At 51.6% G+C, this 20,541-nt stretch overlaps 2 protein-coding genes and 2 long non-coding RNA genes across 4 annotated transcripts in view; 3 read left to right on the plus strand and 1 right to left on the minus strand.

Annotated features, from left to right (window-relative positions):
* Nucleotides 1–153: 153 nt before the first annotated feature.
* EEF1G (eukaryotic translation elongation factor 1 gamma) lies at nucleotides 154–10,254 on the plus strand. The gene is made up of 10 exons (XM_022591767.3): nucleotides 154–259; nucleotides 1,362–1,520; nucleotides 2,209–2,272; nucleotides 2,429–2,571; nucleotides 3,081–3,224; nucleotides 4,896–5,025; nucleotides 5,413–5,617; nucleotides 9,387–9,559; nucleotides 9,653–9,777; nucleotides 10,017–10,254. Exons 1-10 carry the CDS (start codon nucleotides 248–250, stop codon nucleotides 10,173–10,175), a joined length of 1,314 nt encoding a protein of 437 aa, XP_022447475.1. The 5' UTR covers nucleotides 154–247; the 3' UTR covers nucleotides 10,176–10,254.
* LOC149748681 (uncharacterized) lies at nucleotides 266–1,182 on the plus strand. Its single transcript, XR_016393779.1, has 2 exons — nucleotides 266–793; nucleotides 1,078–1,182. It is a non-coding gene; the product is annotated as an uncharacterized LOC149748681 (long non-coding RNA).
* Nucleotides 5,412–9,391, minus strand: LOC149748682 (uncharacterized). Its single transcript, XR_016393777.1, has 2 exons — nucleotides 9,273–9,391; nucleotides 5,412–6,241 (listed from the first exon to the last, which is right to left on the minus strand). It is a non-coding gene; the product is annotated as an uncharacterized LOC149748682 (long non-coding RNA).
* A 1,296-nt stretch (nucleotides 10,255–11,550) lies between the features above and the next one.
* Nucleotides 11,551–20,541, plus strand: part of AHNAK (AHNAK nucleoprotein) — a 38,506-nt gene continuing 29,515 nt past the window's right edge. The window contains exon 1 of the mRNA XM_089914660.1: nucleotides 11,551–11,653. The gene's annotated coding sequence lies outside the window, so the exon portion shown is untranslated. The remainder of the gene's footprint in view (nucleotides 11,654–20,541) is intronic.

Genomic DNA, 20,541 nt, shown 5'->3' on the forward strand with positions numbered 1-20,541 from the left:
GGATTGGCCCCCCCCCTCACCGCGCAGGCGCGAGCTTTTTCCGCGCAGGCCCCAGGCCCCACCTCCTGTTTCCTTTCAGCTGCCGCGGGATACCGAACTGTCGTGCGTAAGCCTTCTCTGCCGTCCTCGCTTTCCGGCTGCTGTTTCTCCACGGCTCTCCCCTCCCCCCCACCCCCACCGTTCTCTCCCTGACGGCTTACTTTGCGGCAGCGCGGAGGGCCCCACCCCCTTTCCCTGCGGAATCACCATGGCGGCTGGGGTAAGTTTGCCGGCTCTGGCAATCCAGGTCACCCTATCCGACGCCATCCTCTGCCGGAGTGGGTCCAGCCGGCGTCAGAGGGTTTCTGGAGCCGAGTGGGGAACTGACCCGGGGTCTAGAGATCGTACTGTTGGAGAGTAGGGCTTCCAGGCCCCGGAGGGGAACTGAGGCTGGGGCTCTGGGAGGCCAAAGAGGTGGAAGGTTCTGGGGTAGAAGAGAAAAGGGATGCCAGATCCTGGCAGTCTGGGACCTGAGAACGGAGTTCGGTTCGTTGCCTTCTCGAGACGTGGGATCCGGGCAGGTTGACAGAACTTTTGCGACCGTTTTGTGGGGCAACAGGAGGGACAGGGGAAGAGGAGGGTCTTTGTGGGCACGTACGGCGGGCCACGGTTAAGGGTCGTCCTGCGGGGAGGTTTGGCAGCGAGAGGAGTCTCCGGACGCTGGAGTCAGACCAGTTGGACCCCGCTGGCCACGTTAATAGAAGGAGAGAAGGAAACCCCTGGGAACTCACTGCGGGACAGGACCGGAGGGATGGTACGCGTGACAAGGAATGAAAGGTTTTTTAGGGAGACCGAGTTGGCTTAGGAAGAGAAGATGCCATTCGGTCTCTTCGTGGCTGTTCGGAGGGGGACTTGGAAATGTCTCGGTTGGTGTGTGTGTCTTGGAAACGAGGGTGATGCTTTTGAAGGGTGAGCGGCTCAGTAGAGTAAGCAGGCGCTCAGCGACCATCAATGAATGAACAAGGGCTCTGGGAAGGGAGGGGTGCGTATTTGTCGGCAGATGGAATCTGAGGGAGCTACAAGTTCTGCATTTCTTAGAGGTGTATTTGAGGGGAAGAGAACGCTTCCAGAGGCGTCCTTACGGAAGGTCACGTCTGTCGACAAGCTTTATTCAGCAGTTGGTGTGTAGTTCTGTCCTCGTACTTTGGAGGACTCCGATTACCCAAGACTGCAGATACTCAAGAACGAACTTGGTTCACCAAAGGGAGTAAAAGAGTGAGTCGAAACAGACTGGGATTACCCGGGGAAGTTGTTCCCGGGTAACACTTAGGACTGGGACCCTTCCAGTCATTAATGGCTTATTCCCCGCCTTTTCCCCACAGACCCTGTACACATATCCTGAAAACTGGAGGGCCTTCAAGGCCCTCATTGCCGCTCAGTACAGCGGGGCTCAGGTCCGCGTGCTGTCCGCACCACCCCACTTCCATTTTGGCCAAACCAACCGTACCCCCGAGTTTCTCCGTAAATTTCCTGCTGGCAAGGTGAGTAGGGAAGTGGAGAGGGGGCTTTGGTCCTGAGAACCCAAGGAGAACTGAGATTCCATCACTCTGAAGATGACCTCCATCTTTAAAAGAGAGCTTTCCATGTTACTTTTTTTTTTTTTTCCACGCTTCAGAGACTTAAAAACTTTTATTTTGAGACAGTTGTGATTTATTTGTTGTTAAAAATAGTACAGAGCTATTCAGTCATTTCCTATGAAATTCACAGGCTTCTTTTTATCTGTGGGAGAGAGGATCAGTTTTGACTGATTTCAGTGCAAATAGATCAAATGTTTGCTATGAGTAGAATTCTTGCCCCAAGAGGCTTACAGAGATAGATAAATAACCATGCTACATGTAGAAGAGATCAAGTGCAGTGGGGGAGTACTATAATACTTGGGATAATATAGACAGAAATATCAGACTCGGGTTTCTTGCCTTTTGCTTATTTGACTGAGATTATATACAAATATCTAATATCTAAAATTTGGGGGTCTCTTATGTGAGTTCAGATTGTAGGGGATGGCAAGTTACTCATACAGTTTCGGTTCTTGAGTTTCAGATAGTGTCAAGGGTTTGGTCAGCAAGGGTTCTCAGCCTTATATAAAAAACTTTATTCAAAACGATTGAGTCCCTGGGCATGACTAGTGAGAAACTGCTGTGTATTTACTTATGACTGCTTTGTCCCCAGGTTCCAGCCTTTGAGGGTGACGATGGATTCTGTGTGTTCGAGAGCAATGCCATTGCCTACTATGGTAATCTGCAGTGGCTGGGGAATGGGAAGGTCTGGAGGTGATGGGGTGCAGGAGAGGGTGAGGGGAGCTGGAGCGGGCAAGGAGAGGAATTTTCAGGGACCTGCACTGGCTTTGACACAGCCCCAAAGTTCTGACCTTTATGTTCCGCCTCTGCAGTGAGCAACGAGGAGCTGCGGGGAAGTACTCCCGAAGCAGCAGCCCAGGTGGTGCAGTGGGTGAGCTTTGCTGATAGCGACATAGTTCCCCCAGCCAGTACCTGGGTGTTCCCCACCTTGGGCATCATGCACCACAGCAAGCAGGTGAGCCTTGGAACTTGGGGAGAAACCAAGAGCAGGGGTGGCGTCAGCTCCTCAGTATCAGGGAGGAAGAAATAAAAAAGATTGAGGAAGGGTGATGCCAAGAATATGTGGATAATAAATACCTAATCTTTGAGCTTTCACTTGGGAGCGCTGGGCTGTTGATGGTATATGGATTCTTTGTCAGACAGACCCAGTGGAGGTGGGAGGTCTGAGTGGCCAGAGGAGAGGCCTCTGCTCTAGAAAGGTTGTACCAAATGGTAAGGGAGTGGTTAGACCAGATGACCTCTAAGGTTCTTTCTAAAATTCAAAGATACATGCCTACGATCAGTGCAGTGGGAAATGAAGCCAGACTGCGCCATGAAGAAACTTAACGTTGAGAGCTTCATTTGCGATACATTTGGAAGGAGCCAGGACTCAGGGGAATAGCTACCTTAGTTCTATCATTGGGGGAGAAGGGCAGGGACAAGGGTTGGTACCCACTGCCAAGTCTGATCATTTTAAATCAATAGGCCACAGAGAATGCAAAGGAGGAGGTGAGGCGAATTCTGGGGCTGCTGGATGCTCACTTGAAGACAAGGACTTTTCTGGTGGGCGAACGTGTGACGCTGGCTGACATCACAGTTGTCTGCACCCTGTTGTGGCTTTATAAACAGGTGAAGTTTGTAAAGAATCTGGGTTGACAGAGGGTAGGTGGGGTTTAGAAACAGAGTGACAGGCCTGCCAGGTTATTTGTATCCTGCTGATGTGAGGGAGTCTGAGGCAACAGCTAGTCTTTAGGAATTCCAGGATTGAGTACCAGTGTTAACGGAAAACTGGGCGCCGCTCCGCGGCATGTGGGATCTTCCTGGACTGGGCCACGAACCCATGTCCCCTGCATCGGCAGGCGGACTCTCAACCACTGCGCCACCAGGGAAGCCCTGGTTTTTGTTTTTGTTTTTTGCTACGTCATGCAGCATGCAGGATCTTAGTTCCCCGACTAGGGATCGAACCCGTGCCCCCTGCAGTGGAAGTGCGGAGTCCTAACTACCCGACCACCAGGGAATTCCCAGTTTCTGCATTCTTTTGTTCCCTTAAGATCATTAATTACAAAGACCTGTTCAAGGACAGGTATTACAGGCAGGTTCAGATCACAAAATGGCTTAGGCCAAAAATGGCTTCTCTTATGTCAAGAAAGTGCCTGGTTCTCTTTTTTCCACAGACCCTCTGCCCTGTCTTCTTACACCACGACTGCTTTCCCTCCTTCTGAGAAGTTTGATCCTGTTCTGTTGCCCTTAATTTGTTTGGCAGCTAATATGTTTAGTTTGTTCCCATGTTTCTCAGGTTGCCCGGTTGTGCTTAGTTGTGAAGACAGAGGTAGAGGTGATAGCTTCAGCATCAAGATCTTTGGGGGCAGAACTAGGATCAGTTCTTGGCTTCAGTACTTACTGGTTGTTGGGGGGAGGGTGTGTGTGGATTCATTTAGTCCTCTTTTTCCCCCCTGTGGAAGCCATAAAACCAAGGTAGGAATAATCACTGTTGAGGTTATTGGGTTAAAGATGGCATATTGCTGGTTCCCAAACAGCAGCTCTTGGACTGTTGCTGGACCAGAATAGTAATGGGATAACAGCAAAGAAAAAAGCACCTACTTCGTGTCAGAGCCTGTGCCAGGGCATAACAAGGACAACCTTAGTGAGTCTTTGCTTGTTGTGTGGGTGAAAGAAATGTAGCCCGGAAGTTGTGGAGTAGGATTTGAACCCAAGTACTGCAGAACCAGCACTACAGAGCTGGCTGCGATGTATCCTTGACAGGATTATTTTCCCTCTGATCTTGGCAAACCGAAAAAATGGTAGATGAATTTTTCATGAAGCCAAGTTTAAGCACCCTGTTATTCTGAAATAAACTTTTTTGCTGTTGAATATTTACTTTCTGAAGTTTGATGATGCATGTATATATATCTCTCACATATCACATAGTTCACATAGATAGTTTTCATTATTTGCTTGGCAAAGTGAATAGTTCGTAGTTCTCTGTTGGTCCCCAGCCTTTTAAGTTCTATTGACACGTGAAATTATAGGTATGAAATGGCTTTGTAAAAGGAGTAAGGCACAATATAAATATTCCTACCGGGTGAATAGAGGGTGGGACCAAGCATCCATTAAATTGGATTGGACTGCAGGAGAGAGATTAGTAAGGTAAGTGGGCAGTAGCCCTCCAGGGAAAGCTGGTGTTCTGGGGGCTGAAAGGAAGCTGGAGCTTTGGTGTGGAAAGAAACAAGGGGCTCTGACTGGAAACTCGTCAGGATTTTTCCCTCCGCTGAGTTTATGTCCACTCTTGCATCCTGGCAGGTTCTGGAGCCTTCTTTCCGCCAGGCCTTCCCTAATACAAACCGCTGGTTCCTCACCTGCATTAACCAGCCCCAGTTCCGGGCGGTCTTGGGGGAGGTGAAACTCTGTGAGAAAATGGCCCAATTTGATGGTAAGTCTGAGGAGGTAGGGGAGCGTGCCGGCAGGGTCAGGGGACTGGTTTGCTCAGTCTTAACCCGTTGACTTCCTGTCTAGCTTTTGGGTTATGTGGACCCACAGAACGTAGGGCATCGCACGTAGCAGCTAGTATTTTGTGATACTTGTCTTCTGCACACACATGCTCCCGCTCATTTGTGTTAATATGTAGGATCATGATGCACGTGTATGTGTTGCTGAGGGTTGCATTCTTGCTCAGGATGTACCGTGAGGTGGCGGCAGTGTAGCGTCAGATCCCTTAGCTCCCGCCCAGCAGCTTTCCTCCGTTACTTTGCTTGTGCCTGGCTTGGGAGGGTTGTGGAAAGAGACCAGACGTTGACTTTTCTCCTTCCCTTTGCACCAGCTAAAAAGTTTGCAGAGAGCCAGCCTAAAAAGGACACCCCACGGAAAGAGAAAGCTTCTCGAGAAGAGAAGCAGAAGCCCCAGGCCGAGCGAAAAGAGGAGAAGAAGGCAGCTGCCCCTGCTCCCGAGGAGGAGCTGGATGAATGTGAGCAGGCGCTGGCTGCTGAGCCGAAGGCGAAGGATCCCTTTGCTCACCTGCCCAAGAGGTACGGATGGTGGAGGGTAGGGGGCATGGGGCCCAGGAGGGCCTGTGCTCACCTCTGTGCATCCCCCTCATACTGCTAGGGCCTAGGATTTTAGGTTGTCCATACAAAATTGAAAGATGTATTTTAGTTGCAAATAAAGCAGCTTCCTGACTTTACCGTCAAGAGTTGGGTGACTTTTGAAAGTAGCAAACAAGTTCCTAATGCATCTGGTATTTGAGGATATCAAAACTCCCTTTCTAGCAAAGAAAGCACATGGGCCCAGAATCCGGTGTGGAGGTGAATTGACTGGTCTTGCGTGCGCACGTTAGGATTTGAGATTGAGAACGCTTGGAACTAATACACTGAGGGGCGCAGGAAGGAAGAAAATGCAGAGAGCCTCCATCTGCTCTGCTCTGCTGGCTTTGCTGAGGCAGCGGACACCATGTCAGTGTCCTCTGATTGTCTTTGTGCTGTTTTGATGCATCAGCCTGTATAAAAATTGCTCACTTTAAGAGAAAGGATGATGACCATGGCTACGTAGTGTCTGGTTTATTGTTTCCCAGCGTGGGGGAGTTAAACCCCACAAGGAGAAGGAAGTATATGGGGTGGTCGTCTGTGTCCTCTTCTTAGTCACCATAGGGGTTCCTGGAAGAAAGAATACAGTAAAGGGGGGATTTTTAGTGTGAAAAAAGTGGGACAGCCAGTACTTGCCCAGTTGTTTACCATCAAATCTTTCTTCGGTCACTGCTCTGGGTCATCTTACTAGAATTTCAAGCAATATGAGAAATGTCTTTTCCATGGTCACGTCACTTAGTTCGCTTTTCTGTTTTTCTTGGCCCATTCTGCCTTTCCTAAAGCCATCTATCCTTTCACTAGTTGGTTTGTTGGGGTGCAACAGTGTTTGACCTCCCCATTTTGTAGTGGTTTGTATTTGGGATGAAGGAGCACGCACTGGTGGTAGGCATAATAAGAAGTATGTGGAATTGTAAGCGACCTAGTACTGGATGGTTGCCATTAGGAACCGCTGCTTCCCCATTTGGGGAGCAACTTGGGGTGTAGCTGAGAGCTCTTACTCCCAGGCATTTCATACAAGAAGGCTCCTAACGCAGCTGCTTTTTAAGGATATATTCCTTTCTGAACCAAAGCGATTACCTTGAATCTAGCACAGGGGCAGGTCAAGAGTGAGCAGGATTTTTGGTATCTGTAAGTAAGCTATGATAACCAACCCAAATTTTGTACACCCTTGTAACATAGGTACTGCTAATAGCTAGAGATATTCATGTATATTGGGTCTGTACACTGGGCAGAAAATAAATCAGGCAGTAAACTTAAAATCTTTAATAAACTTAGCATTTTTTAAAAAATAAATTTTTTTATTTTTTGGCCGTGTTGGGTCTTCGTTGCTGCTCACGGGCTTTCTCTAGTTGCAGCAAGCGGGGGCTACTCTTCGTTGCGGTGCGCGGGCTTCTCATTGCGATGGCTTCTCTTGTTGCGGAGCACAGGCTCTAGGCGCGTGGGTTTCAGTAGTTGTGGCACGCAGGCTCAGTAGTTGTGACTTACGGGCTTAGTTGCTCCGTGGCATGTGGTATCTTCCTGGACCAGGGCTTGAACCCGTGACCCCTGCATTGGCAGGTGGATTCTTTTTTTTTTTTTAACAGTTTTATTGAAGTATAATTTCCATTATGAAGTATAATTTCCATTACGAAGTATAATTTTCCATATAAAATTCAGTCGTTAAGGCTTCCCTGGTGGCGCAGTGGTTGAGAGTCCGCCTGCCGATGCAGGGGACACGAGTTCGTGCCCCGGCCGGGAAGATCCTGCATGCCGCGGAGCGGCTGGGCCCATGAGCCATGGCCGCTGAGCCTGTGCGTCCGGAGCCTGTGCTCCGCAACAGGAGAGGCCACAACAGAGGCCCGCGTACCGCAAAGGAAAAAAAATAAAATAAAATTCTGTCATTATAAGTATATAGGTCAATGCCTTTAACTAAATTTATAGATCTGTGTAACCACAAAAATTAAATTTTAAAACATTTCCAACACTACAAAAGTTCACTGGCAGGTGGATTTTTAACCACTGCGCCACCAGGGAAGCCCCAGCACTTTTTTTGTTTTCTTTTGTATCATTTGGGAGTGCTTATTGGTACTTATTCGTTACATTACCATGGTGTGCTCCTGGGCTGCCAAGATGATTTTCCCCAGGATTCTTAATGACTCAAAAGTGATGTCTTCAAAGACAAGACTCATTTGTCCAGAGTTAATTTTGGTCTTTTTAAGACGTTCCAGCTACCCTAACCCTGTGGTCATTTGTTTGGTTTTTTTAAATTTTATTTATTTTTTTATACAGCAGGTTCTTATTAGTTATCCATTTTATACATATGTCAATCCCAGTCTTCCAACTGTGGTCAGTTTGGGGAGAAAAATGGACACATGGTCATAAATAATAAAGTTCAAGCAGCTCAGGAGAGAGTGAAGAAAAACTCCCCAGCCCTATTTTTTTTTTTTTTTTTTTTACTGCATTTGTTACAATATTGCTTCTGTTTTATGTTTTGGTTTTTTGGCCCTGAGGTATGTGGGATCTTAGCTCCCCAACCAGGGATCGAACCCACACCCCCTGCATTGGAAGGTGAGGTCTTAACCACTGAACCACCAGGGAAGTCCCCCCCAGCCCTACTTTTTGGGTGGTTGAGGAAGTAAAGCACCTCAGATGAGGTCTCTGATGTGCATTTGGGAAGGAACCTGGGACCTTGAGTTAAAGGACAGATTCTCTGCTTTGCTACATTGCAGCAGTGAGCAAGTCACACCACTTAACCTTATTGGTAAAGGGAGGGATGGTAACATTCTCTGACTCTAGGGTTTGTTGACATTAATTATATACTAATGAATAATTGAACCAATTAAACATTCAGTATAAGGGGGTTTAATAGATTTATGGCACATTCATGCAGAAGATTATTTAGCCATTAAAACATCTGCAAAACATTCTTGATAGCCAGGCAGTATTAAGTGAGCAAATTGTGTAAGGCACAGAATTACATGCATCGTCTTTGGAAAATTGCTAGTGGGAAATACATTAAAATATTAGTTATCTTGTTTGCTGGCATAGTGAGTGATTTTCTTCAGTCAGTATGTGTTTTTATAATTGGAAGGAAAGAAAAAAAAAAACAAAAACAGAAGCCCTACCATGGGGGGAGGCACCTCTCCTCTTCTGAAGCTGGCATCCTTGGCTCGGTGTGCCAGATTGCTTCAAAGATCACCTGAACTTGTTTCTGAGCAGATTAACTAAAGGACACGGGTGTAGGATTTGGGGTGGAGGCCCTTTGCAAACATTCACTTACATTGCCATCATATAGTGTGTGTAACCTGAAGAGGCCTGTGTCATGGGGAGGGGTGGGGGCAGCGACTTGGGTGAGTCAGGAACTGAGGGTGACTCTTGGATAAGAGCCCGGGGAGGGGCCGGCCAGGAAAAAAAAAAAAAAAGGAGTCCTCGCTGTGAGTCTCCACCAGGGGGCAGCAGCTCGCCGTGTCTTTCTTCGGGCAGATCCTGGGCCCCACCCTCCACGTGCCAAGCATATTTAGGCTGGGGGTGGGGGGATACGGGAATGCCCTGGGTGGCTTTCATACCCCCCAGCTCTCCTCCCTTGGAAGGTGATACACATCTGCCAATCCAGTGACCCTACCTTTAAAGCAGTATATTTGAGTGGAAATGCCCTTAGTTTCTCTTAGCATGGCAACGTTGCCGCAGTAGGACCTTCTCCACCTTGATCTCCTTGCTTTTTTTTTCCTTCATTCAGTACCTTTGTGTTGGATGAATTTAAGCGCAAGTACTCCAACGAGGACACACTCTCCGTGGCACTGCCGTACTTTTGGGAGCACTTTGATAAAGATGGCTGGTCCCTGTGGTACTCCGAGTACCGCTTCCCTGAAGAGCTCACCCAGACCTTCATGAGCTGCAACCTCATCACTGGTGAGCAGAGGGTAGCTCTGGGAAGAGGAAGGGAGGAGACAAGGTAGTGGGTGACATGATTTCAAAGGCTGAATGTTCTTCCTTGCCCTTCAGGAATGTTCCAGCGATTGGACAAACTGAGGAAGAATGCCTTTGCCAGTGTCATTCTGTTTGGAACCAACAATAGCAGCTCCATTTCCGGAGTCTGGGTCTTCCGAGGCCAGGAGCTTGCCTTTCCGGTGAGGAAGGTGCAGGGGAGGGGTCTTGTCTCTTTAGGGCGGGGCGAGGATTTGGGAAGTGCACTCGTATTCCTGAGCCGGTGGGCATTCCAGAGAGTTCAAGGAATGTGTCCACGAAGGAGCTGTCATGTTCGCAGGAGTCCTGGGGTCTGATGACGGGTGTCTGAGCTGGAAATAGCAGGTGTGGGGCAGCGGCCAATAGCCTGACCACATGCTTCTACCTGGCTTTTCCTCCCCAGCTGAGTCCAGATTGGCAGGTGGACTATGAGTCATACACATGGCGGAAACTGGATCCCAGCAGCGAGGAGACCCAGACGCTGGTTCGAGAATACTTTTCCTGGGATGGGGCCTTCCAGCATGTGGGCAAAGCCTTCAATCAGGGCAAGATCTTCAAGTGAACATCTCCTGCCATCGCCTAGCTGCCCGCACCTGCCCTTCAGGGAGAATGGGGGTCATTAAAGGAAACTGAACATCGAACCCTCTCCTGCCCTGCCTCCTTTGTGGGTGATGGCTTCTTCAAAGGGGAGTAGATATGTTGAAGCAGGGTGTTGTGTATACCTGCAGGACCTCCCTGTGTAGGAGAGAAGTCTTCAGAAGAGCAGAAAGAGAGGCCTTTCCTCAGTTTTGATATTTTAAAAAAATTTTTTTAATTGCCTTGCCTCTCCTGTGATGACCATCTTCTAGCCTAGCTGGGAGAGATTGGATGTAGTTAGGAGGTGGTGGCACGGGGCTTTTGCAACTACCTAACTCCAGACCTTCCTGCGTGAAGGGGGAGAATACCTGCCGATGGGGTGAGAGCACAGCATGCAGAGCGACTTAACACTACTTCCCGCAACTGACCTGTGAGGTGGGGCAGCAGCCGTATCCCAAGAGTCATAGTTTCAACACTTCAGACAAACAGCGAGAAGAGACTCCTTGGAACAGATACCGGCCTGTGGCCCCTAACCTGGCTGCGGATCATCTCTGGGGTATCCCTACTTTCTAACAAGGAAGTGGGGTTCAGAGATTTAAGCAACTTGCCTGTGATCACACATCTTAGGTGGTGGAGACAGGATTTTGAACCCAGTGGGTGTCCCTGGAGGCTGTACCCTAAACACGCCCTAGCGCTTCCTGCAATGTAGAGCAGTCATAAATGTCTTTTAACAACCCTGCTCAGACCAGTGGTTGCTATTTTTTCTCCTTTGAGCTTAATTTTTTGTTATACCCTTTTCAGAGATAACTTGCCCCTACTCTGATCGTCTTTTCTGTGTCTTCTGAAGAGCATTAAGGATCTCTGTAAATTTTAACAGCTCAGGTGAAGTTGGAAACCTGGTTTGATTCACATTTTGAGGCTTTGGTCTCCAGGTTGTGGTTTTCTGAGTGGTTATTTTTTCCCATCCCTTAAGTCCAAGCACAAAGCAAGGGCAGGGGGTCTTGGCTTGGGAGGGGAAGAAGGTAATCTTTCCCAGTACAGGTGGGGGCTGCTAGCTTTTGAGGGAGTAGGACTGTAATCTCGCTGGTACCTTAACTGCAGTTGGGGTTCTGTGAACAAATGGGCAGGGGAGAGTGGTGGTTTGGAATCCAGTTGGGTGAGGATGGGTTGATTCTTGCTCAGAATTTGCACCTTGGTAGTTGTGAGTTGGTTCCAGACTTGCCACCTGTCTTGCTTCTGAGCATTCTGGGCTCCTCGAGGATAGGAGCTACAAGTGCTAGGTGCTGGCCAGGGTGTGCCCTGAGCTGGTTGCTTGCGCCTCACAGAACCAGTCAGACTCCTCTCCCAGGTTCCATTTCCCTCCACACCCTCTGCTCCTTGGCTTGTGTAATTTTCACGACCTTCCTGGTATCCTTAATCTTCCCAGGACCTGAAGATGGAGACAGGAGAGATTGAGCTGTGCAAGTAGGTTTGCGGGGTTAGGCCCGAGAGGCCCGGGGAAAAGGGGGCGGCTTGGGCAGCGGCGGGCCTGGCAGCCCACGTGCATGGGGGGCGGTTCTGGCCTGGGGGGGGGCTGGACCGCCTCCTAGCCTCCCTCGGGGGGGGGGGCGGTTCTGGCCGGGGGAAGCGGGGGGGGGGGGAGGGGGGGGCTGGACCGCCTCCTAGCCTCCCTCAGACTGCAGGAAGAGTGACTCATCCACACGTCCCGCTTCTTGTGCCTCTAGCTCTGGCGGTTTGGTGCCGAGGAGTGTGGCCAGGTTGGTTGAGGCCAGGCCTGCGCTTGGGGGAGGGCCAGGACCCACAAGCAGGAGGTGGGGTGGGAGGCCCAGAGGAGAGGGGGTTGTGGCCTCAGGAAGGTTTGCTGCCGGCCTCCAGAGGGTGGGGGGGCCTCTACCCTGCCGGGGTGGGCAGGAAAGAGATTAACATCAGGAGATTCTAGGGCAGATGTGGGGCGGGGAAAGGGGGAAGTACAGCTGTAGTTTGGTCGGTCCCCGCCCTGCCCCGGGGAGCCCTGAGTCACCACCGCACCGCCTGAGGACTCGGGATCTCTCCAGGATCCCACCGGGCGCCCGCCCCGCCCTCCGCTAGAGCCCCGCCCCCCGCTCCTCCCAGTGCGGGGTGGGGGAGCTCTCGGCCCCGCCCGGCTCGCTAGCCACAGCCAGTGAGCCTGCGCCGTGGGGACGTCTCCCGCGGTGGGGTCGTTTTCCAGACGTGCCGGGGAGGCTCACCGTGCAGCTGGCGTCCCCGCGCCCACGGTGCTGCTCAGGCCGGCAGGGGCTGGGGTCGCGGGGCGGAAAGGGAAGGGGCTGCTGCGAGTGGGTGGAGAGCTGAGGACAGGGCAGGATCTTGGAGAAATGGGATAGGATGGGGGGAGGAGGAGGCTAGTTCAACCACTTACGGAGCAAAATCTCAGAGCCTCCAGAAAGGGAGGGTGAGAAACTGGAGAGGAGGCCGGGGCTCAGACGTGCGTTTGACTGCAGATACAATCTACAGTGGCTGGAGTGTGAATGGGAGGCCGAGACTTGGTTTAGCTCGTAGATAAACCAGTTATAAGCTGGTTATAAGCGGCTGTTTATTTTAGCTTTGTTGGCGTTTCTGCTTAAGTCACTTATTAAAAAGTCAAAAGCCTTTAAAGTTCTTCCGAGAAAGACCTAGGTTGTCTTTTCTTCATGTCCTGGTTGGAGCTGGACATCTGCTGCTCACACTGGGTCAGTCCCATCCATCCCACCAGCTGCCCACATGCCCCAAATGTGCCACTTCCCCTTTTGAACGGTGGGGGAAGGGTCTAGAATGTTGAAGGGAGAGGAGTGAAGCGCTTTGAAGACTCTACGCAGTCATTTCTGAAATTAATACCGTGATTTTCATGGCAACCTTTCATGGCATGTCCTCAGAACCCGAACTTTCCCTCCACACATCGGGTGGGTGTTCCTGGGTGACTGTGGCTTACCCGGCTCACCCCATCAGTGGTACCTGCAGGACACTGTAACTTCCCCAACTTGCTTTGGTCCTCTATGTTTTTTGGTTTTTAGGTTTTTAAAATAAATTTATTTTCTTTATTTTTGGCTGTGTTGGGTCTTCGCTGCTGTGCGCAGGCTTTCTCTAGTTGCGGCAAGGGGGGCTACTCTTTGTTGCGGTGCGCGTGCCTCTCATTGCAGTGGCTTCTCGTTGCGAAGCACGGGCTCTAGGTGCGTGGGCTTCAGTAGCTGTGGCGAATGGGCTCAGTAGTTGTGGCTCGTGGGCTCTAGAGCGCAGGCTCAGGAGTTGTGGCGCACGGGCTTCGTTGCTCCGCGGCATGTGGGATCTTCCCGGACCAGGGCTGGAACCCGTGTCCCCTGCATTGGCAGGCGGATTCTTAACCACTGTACCAGCAGGGAAGTCCCCTCTCTGTATGTTTGAATGTAATTCTGGGGCACCCACCTTATTTATTCTTCCCCTAATGCTATGGAGCTAAAATATTGGTGCTCCAGAAAGGTTAGAGAAACTGTGCCACCTGCTGTTGTCTGTTTGCTCTAATCAGGCTGGCATGGCTCCCAGAGAAGGCTGTTGTTTTACTCCAGTGGAATGACTGGGGTGTCCCAGTGCCTCAGCACGCAAGGGGTGGGTGGAGTGGGGGTAATGGCGGTTGCTGGGGAGTAGCCCTGTATTCATTTGAATCTCTTGTAAGAGAGAGAATGCCTTGGGCAGGTGGGGCTGGTTCAGTGGCAAAGGTATCCTTGGTGACCCTGGATCTCTACATGTTCCTGGATCTTTTTCATTCTTGTAGCCCTCTCCCCTCATGTAGCCGCCCCCTTTTGTTTTGTTGATTTCCTCAGGATTCCAAAGGGAGCCTGTTGACCTTACTTTGTTTTACACGGTGGGCAGGCCTTGCGCTGAGCGGGAGCTGGATGGTCATTACGGGTTTGGGGCTATTTCTGATCAGATCTCCCATGGAATGTGCCTCCCTCTACTTCCAGCTGCCCCCTCCCCTCCGCAGCAGGAACAGCTGTCATGTGAGGGCCTCTCCCGCTGGCTCAGCCCTTTTGCAATCCTTTGGCTGGCTCTGCCTGGATTGGGGTGGATAGTGAGGATGGGCAGAGCCAAGGGGTAAACGAGGGGACACGGCAGGGCAGGGGAGCCATTGGAGGGTAGGGAAGGCTACGGAGTTGAGGGCAGAGGGGTTGCCAAGGCCAGGCAGGAGGAGTGGAAGCTAGACCAGGGAGGTTAGGGTGCTCATCAAAAGACGTGGGGCCCACACTGGGATCGGAAGCTTTCTAGGTGTAAGGGAGAGTTGGTTATAGCGGGACCCTGGCCAGTCATTCTCCGGGGAGATCTGCATTTCCCCTGATTCACAGGAGAGCCACGGGGTGCTATCCTGCCCATTGGCCTGTATTCAGGACCTGAGTCACCTGTCCTATAGTGGCGGTTCCTGTGCCCGTACCCCATGCACTCCTACTGTTAGGACAGGGGTTAGCAAACACGCCCCTTTTATCCCGCTGTCTTCAATAGCAACTTTCCGTCTCTTTGACTCAGTCTTACAGAATGTACCTCGGGGAGACCACAGCAAGTAGTCCCTTTCTTTTACCCAAGAGAAAACTAGAGCCCAGAGAGGGGAAGTGACTCATCAAGGGGGCATGCTTCTCTTTCCACAGTTCTTGCAGCCACTCACCGAGTCACTTTTGCTCCTAAGAAGAGCAGGAGGATGCGTCCCTCAAAAGCTATGGACAGGGGCTTCCCTGGTGGCGCAGTGGTTAAGAATCTGCCTGCCAGTGCAGGGGACACGGGTTCGATCCCTGGTCTGGGAAGATCCCACATGTCACAAGCGACTAAGCCGGTGTGCCACAACTCCTGAGCCTGCGCTCTAGAGCCCATGAGCCATAACTACTGAGCCCACGAGCCACAACTACTGAGCCCGTGCACCACAACTACTGAAGCCTGTGCTCCTAGAGCCCATGTTCCACAACGAGAGAAGCCCACACACCGCTCCAGAGTAGCTCCCGCTCGCCGCAACTATAGAAAGCCCGCGGGCAGCAACAAAGACCCAATGCAGCCAAAAAGTAAATACAATTTAAAAAATTAAAAAAAAAAAAAAAAAGCTGTGGACAAAGTACAGTAGTTTTGGAAGCGAGGAGAGGGTTGTATCTAAGGCTGCCAGCAGCCCGAGTAGGCAGCCCTGACCCGGGAAAGGATTATGGAAGTGGAGCAGGTCCTGGGGCAGGGGCAGGCCCAGCAGTCCAAGTCCCGGGGCGGGCAGAGGGCACAGGGTGTAGCAGAGGCGGGACTTCGAGTGACAGGAGCCTCAACTATGTGGTGACTCAGGCTCTGGGCAGCCTAGGCCCTTCCTTCCCTGCTCAGCCTGAGTCTCCTTAAACTGGACTTGAGAAGTATGGGCACAGGAGGGAGAGAAACCCTGGGCTGGTCTTCCCTTCCCTGGGGAACTGAGGGAAAAGCAGAGGAATTTGGAAAGGACGGCAGAAAGGCAGATCCCAAAAAAGGAGAGAGGAGGCTGGTGTTCCCCTCTCCCAGCCCCTCCCTCCCTGCTGCCCGCTCCCTGCTGCGGAGGGGAGCTGCCTGGGGCGTTGGCTGCTCTGTCCATTCCAGCTCCCTCCCTCGGCTCCTGTTTACAAGTCCATCCGCCCAGTCCCTGGCTCAGCTCTGGGCTCTTTTTTTCTCTCTCTCCCTCCCTCCCTGTACAGCCTCATTCAGTCCTGTTTTGCCACTTCTTTTCCTTAATCTTGGGTCTCCATTTCCCATTATCTTTTTGTTCCCCCAGCATCCCGGCACCCACAGCTCAGGTGCCTCTCGGCCATCTCTCTCTGCCGCTGGGGATCCAGCTGTCTTGATGTGGCCACCTGCCCTACTCTCCCTGCTCACATCTGTTCCCCATCTCTTGCCTAGACAGCCTTTCTTTGCCTTCTTACATCCCAGAGTCTCTACTCAGGGCCCTGTGTCTCATCTCTTGTTCTCTAATCAGCTTTAACTTGGGTTCTGCTTGGGCCTGAAGATTTCAGTTAGGACTGAGTGTAATGGGAGGGTTTCCGGTATCCTAGCTGTCTGATCTGCGTAATTCAGGAACTCCTTATTTGAAGCCTGAGGTTTAACACAGGCTGGGATTTGAATTGAGCTGGAGAAGGATGGTTTGACTTGGCTTCCTATTTTGGGTTTGGGTTAGGAGTTTGGGGTTTGAGAATTGCTTAGAAAATAATGTTTGGATCCCAGAATCGCCCAATAATTTTGCTGTTCCACTAGGGAAGATGATAGATTAGAATCAATGACAGTGAATGGAGAAGGACCTGGTGCTTGGCAGGGATGCTCATCTCTGGGCTGGTGTGGGTATGGGGTAGAGGTGCGGTCTGGGAGATCCCAGATGGCTCGAAGAAGGGGTAACAGTAATTTCTGTGCTTCTAAGGCTGACATGCCAAAGGGCCCTCATCTGGGGGAAGAAGTCTGCTTTCAAAGAGACTGCAAGCAGACTGCACACTTCGCTTCTTTTCTGAGATCAGAGTGTAAAAGCCATGATGACTCTTTGAGCAGTTGGCTTCTTTTCTTCCTCGTGACACACTGATTTCGGAGAAGGGGACTGTGGAGAGAAGGGAGGGGAAGGGGAATCCCCTGGCATGGGGCCTGCCCACGGAGCTCCCCTTTGTGGTTGCTATGGAAACAGGCATACTAAGAACAAAACAGAGGCACGTTGCCTGGCAACAAAGGAGCCCAGGGTTCATCACACACATACTACATACATATCAGGGAACCCCCAGGGAGGGCGTGACACTTCTGGGGAAGCTAGGGTATCCCAGTGATGAGGAGTCCTAGAGCTTACCTAGCTTTTCCAGTGAGTCTGGAGGACTGGTGTGGGATGCTTCTGAAGGATGGCGTAGTGGCAGGGGAGGGCTCACGTCCTCTCAGATCCCCGGGTAGCCCTTATTTTGACAGGAAAGTCTGAAGCAAAGGTTTTCTTTGCGATGTTGGAGCCAACTGAGGGGACTCATAACTAAAAAATAGTGTGTCTGTGTGGGGGGAAGTAAGGTAGGGGTGTAAAAGATCTGTAAGAAAAGATAATGTCCAGTTTTTCCAAAGCACAGGACTCAGAGTACAAGGTAAGGTGGCATCAGAGGACAGATCCTTCTGGACTGAGCGTCTTGAGGGCAGGGATTCCATCTTGCCAAGTACTCCATTACCTGCACCAGCACCACCCCCCGCAGCGGCCCCTGACCCAGTGCTGGACACAGTGAACGTTTGTGCAGCTGCGTGAAAGACCTACACGTGGGGGAAGTGCTCCCTGAGGCTGAGAGCAAGGGGAAGCTGACTTCCCCTCATGGGAATCATGGGGTACAGGATGCTGTTGTATAAAGAACAAGGGCTTTGGGGCCATTTATACCTGTAGTTCATTCACTCATTCACACATTTAACCAAGTGTTCTGGAGTGATTGCTTGGTGCCAGCTACTGCTCTAGGCGTGGAGCATACAGCAGAGAACAAAGAATTCCTGCCCTCGTGGAGCTTAGGTGCTGGTGGGAGCTTTGACTCCTGTTTCTGAGGGTTGTGTGATTTTAGGTAAATCACTGCCCCTCTCTGAGACCCTTTCCTTCCTGCATGTGAGGATTAAACGAGCTGACACGTCAAGTGCCTGCAGCAGTGTCAGGCACAATCCCCACTGAGGTAGCTTCGGGGAGTGAAAGCTGGGGGCTACAGCAGTGGGCGGAAGGAACAGGGTTGGCAGAAATGTCTGAAAGTGTGTGTCTCCAGTTGCACCATTGCCAACCCAACTGTTGAAAATATTCCCTTCGCCTGGGCTGAGGAGGCTGACCCTAAGAAACCCCAGCTTTGGTCTGGCAGGCACGATCATGGCTTTTTAGAGGGCATGGTCTAGGTTACCCCTTATCTACCCTCCTAGCCTAGAATGGGGCAGGAGCCAGTCCCCAGGACCACCTCCCAGCAGGTATCCTGACCCTCCTACCGCTGAATGAAGTACCTGGACAGTAATCCCTGCTCTGCGGCTGCTCCCCGACCATCTCCTGCCTTTTTCTCTGTTGACCAAGAGGGTGGCCAGGACAAACAATGGAGCAGATAAGTTGGCTCTGAGCCCAGGACACTAGCCTCCGCTCTTTCACTCCTGGGGGGCTGATGGCGCCCAAGCTGAGGTGAGGGAGCAATATCCACACCGTTCCCCACTCTTCCTTTCCTGCTCCAGCCGCCTCCCTCCAAAATCCCATGGCCATCTTTCCAGAGCTATCTTTCTGAAAAACCTACCTGTAAATCAGCTCCCGTCTTAATATGCACTGGAAACCCTTGTACTTTCAAGGAACCAAATGATTCATTTCGTAAAGTTAAAATCCTCCGGTAAACTGTTAACAGTGATTACTTTTGGGGAGAGGGACTGTGTGGGGGGGGAGATGTCTACTTTTTTTTTTTTTTTTTTTTTTTGCGGTACGCAGGCCTCTCACTGTTGTGGCCTCTCCCGTTGCGGAGCACAGGCTCCGGACGCGCAGGCTCAGCGGCCATGGCTCACGGACCCAGCCGCTCCGTGGCATGCGGGATCTTCCCGGACCGGGGCACGAACCCGTGTCCCCTGCATCGGCAGGCGGACTCTCAACCACTGCGCCACCAGGGATGCCCGAGATGTCTACTTTTTATTGTTCTACTTTTCTGTACTGACATTCTTCACCCTATGGAGGTATTGATTTTGTTTCAGAAACAGCAACAAGGATTATCTGACTTGTAGGATCACAGGCCACTTTGTATTCTTGGTTCATATTTAAAAACTGAGTAAATGTTATTTAAAATGAGATAAAATTTAAAAAGCCATTGGTATAGGAAATAATTAGCTCTTGGTCTCTATTTTTATTTTTTAAAGCATCCCAAAGTTGAAAAGTTTAGATTTTTTCTTTAAATAAAGTAGGTGCTGGGAAAGGGGTGCAGACCACAATGGAGGTGGAGGTGATTCTTCAGAAAGTCTGGGTTTCTGATTGTGTGCTTGTGATATGGGTGGTGGAACCGACTCTGCTGCGGGTTTGAGTCACTGTGTGTGTGTGTGTGTGTGTGTGTGTGTGTGTGTGTGTGTGAGAGAGAGAGAGAGAGAGAGAGAGGGAATGAGAGAATGCTGGTGCCCAAGTCTGTGCTTTGACTATGTGTCTCTGCATGTCTATGCTTGTCTGAATGTCTACACATGTGTCTCCACCTTTCTGTGTCCATTATCTGAGTGTCTGCCTGTCTGTGGCTCCTTTGGCTGTCTCTTCCCTCCCCCATGCCTGTACCCTGTGCTGGTAACTGGACCTGGGACACAGCCCCCAGGGCTGGCAGCAGAGTTGGCTGCTGGGTATTTTTAGCCTGTACACATGCTTGCCATTTCAGAGGACAGGGCCGCTGGTCTCAGCCCCAGCCCACTCATGATCATACAGCGAGGAGGGCGCTCCCTGCCGGGGCCAGGTCTTCTCAGGTCCCCAGCCTGGGGTCTCCCTTCTGCACGCAGCATTCCAGAAGGAAGGAAAACTGGCTTCGCGTGGGTAGTGGGTGGCCATCCAGGAAGGAGGATAAGCGAACTCACGGGGTAGAAGCGAATGAGGGTGTAGCCAGAAGGCCCCTGCCCCCCATCATTAAGCGTTTAATAAAATCTCCGTGTAGTTAGAACTGCCTGTGGGAAATGGCTTAAATTTGGAAACTCTGCGCCTGGCCAGTGGGGCGGTGGAGGGAGGGGGTCGGAGAAGAAATAGGTAGGAAGAGAAAAGCGGGGGGCAGGGAGGTAGACAGCGGGCTCTGCTCCTCCAAGGGGTGCAGGCCTGACTCCCGTGTCGCTGCAGCGGCCGGAGCAGCACGGTGGCACGGGGGGCACTAGTGACCCTGACTCCAGCAGGTGGGGCGAGCGTCTCCAGGCTGGTTCTGTGGGGGGAGGGCCCCCAGAAAGAGGGAAGGTGAGAAATGCGCGCGGCTGCGTGGAGCCTGGGAACCGAGTGAGGAGCCTGGGGCCGAGGATTTGAAGGGTAGCTGCCCGTGTTGAGAGAAAACTCAAAGGTCCGCGTCAGGCTGGCGGTCGCGGCTGAATCACCCAAGTCCCCCAGCCGCAGCCTGAACCCCTTGGTCCTTCCTGAAAAATGGACTGATTCGCAGTTCCAGCTGTGAGGATGAACCTCAGGGAGCTTCGAGGAGTTTCTTGCCGAAGAAGCCACATAGCGCATCCTTTGGGGGTAGATCCAGGCCCGGGCCAGGACAGGGGGCAGTGGATGGGGGGAGGGGAAGGCAGCACCTCGGACGTGCGGCGTCCCCGGGTCCCCGCGGCCCCCAGTGCCCTCCCAACAGCGCGTTCCCTGGTGCCTCCAGGGTTGGCCCCGCTCACCAGTCCCAGCCCTGCTTCGGCCTCGCCCGGCCCCGCCCTCCCCCCAC

This window comes from Delphinapterus leucas, chromosome 7 (assembly GCF_059928025.1).
Source record: "Delphinapterus leucas isolate spDelLeu-1000000601 "Yukka" chromosome 7, BTC_Dleu_Yukka2, whole genome shotgun sequence".
Taxonomy (NCBI): domain Eukaryota; kingdom Metazoa; phylum Chordata; class Mammalia; order Artiodactyla; family Monodontidae; genus Delphinapterus; species Delphinapterus leucas.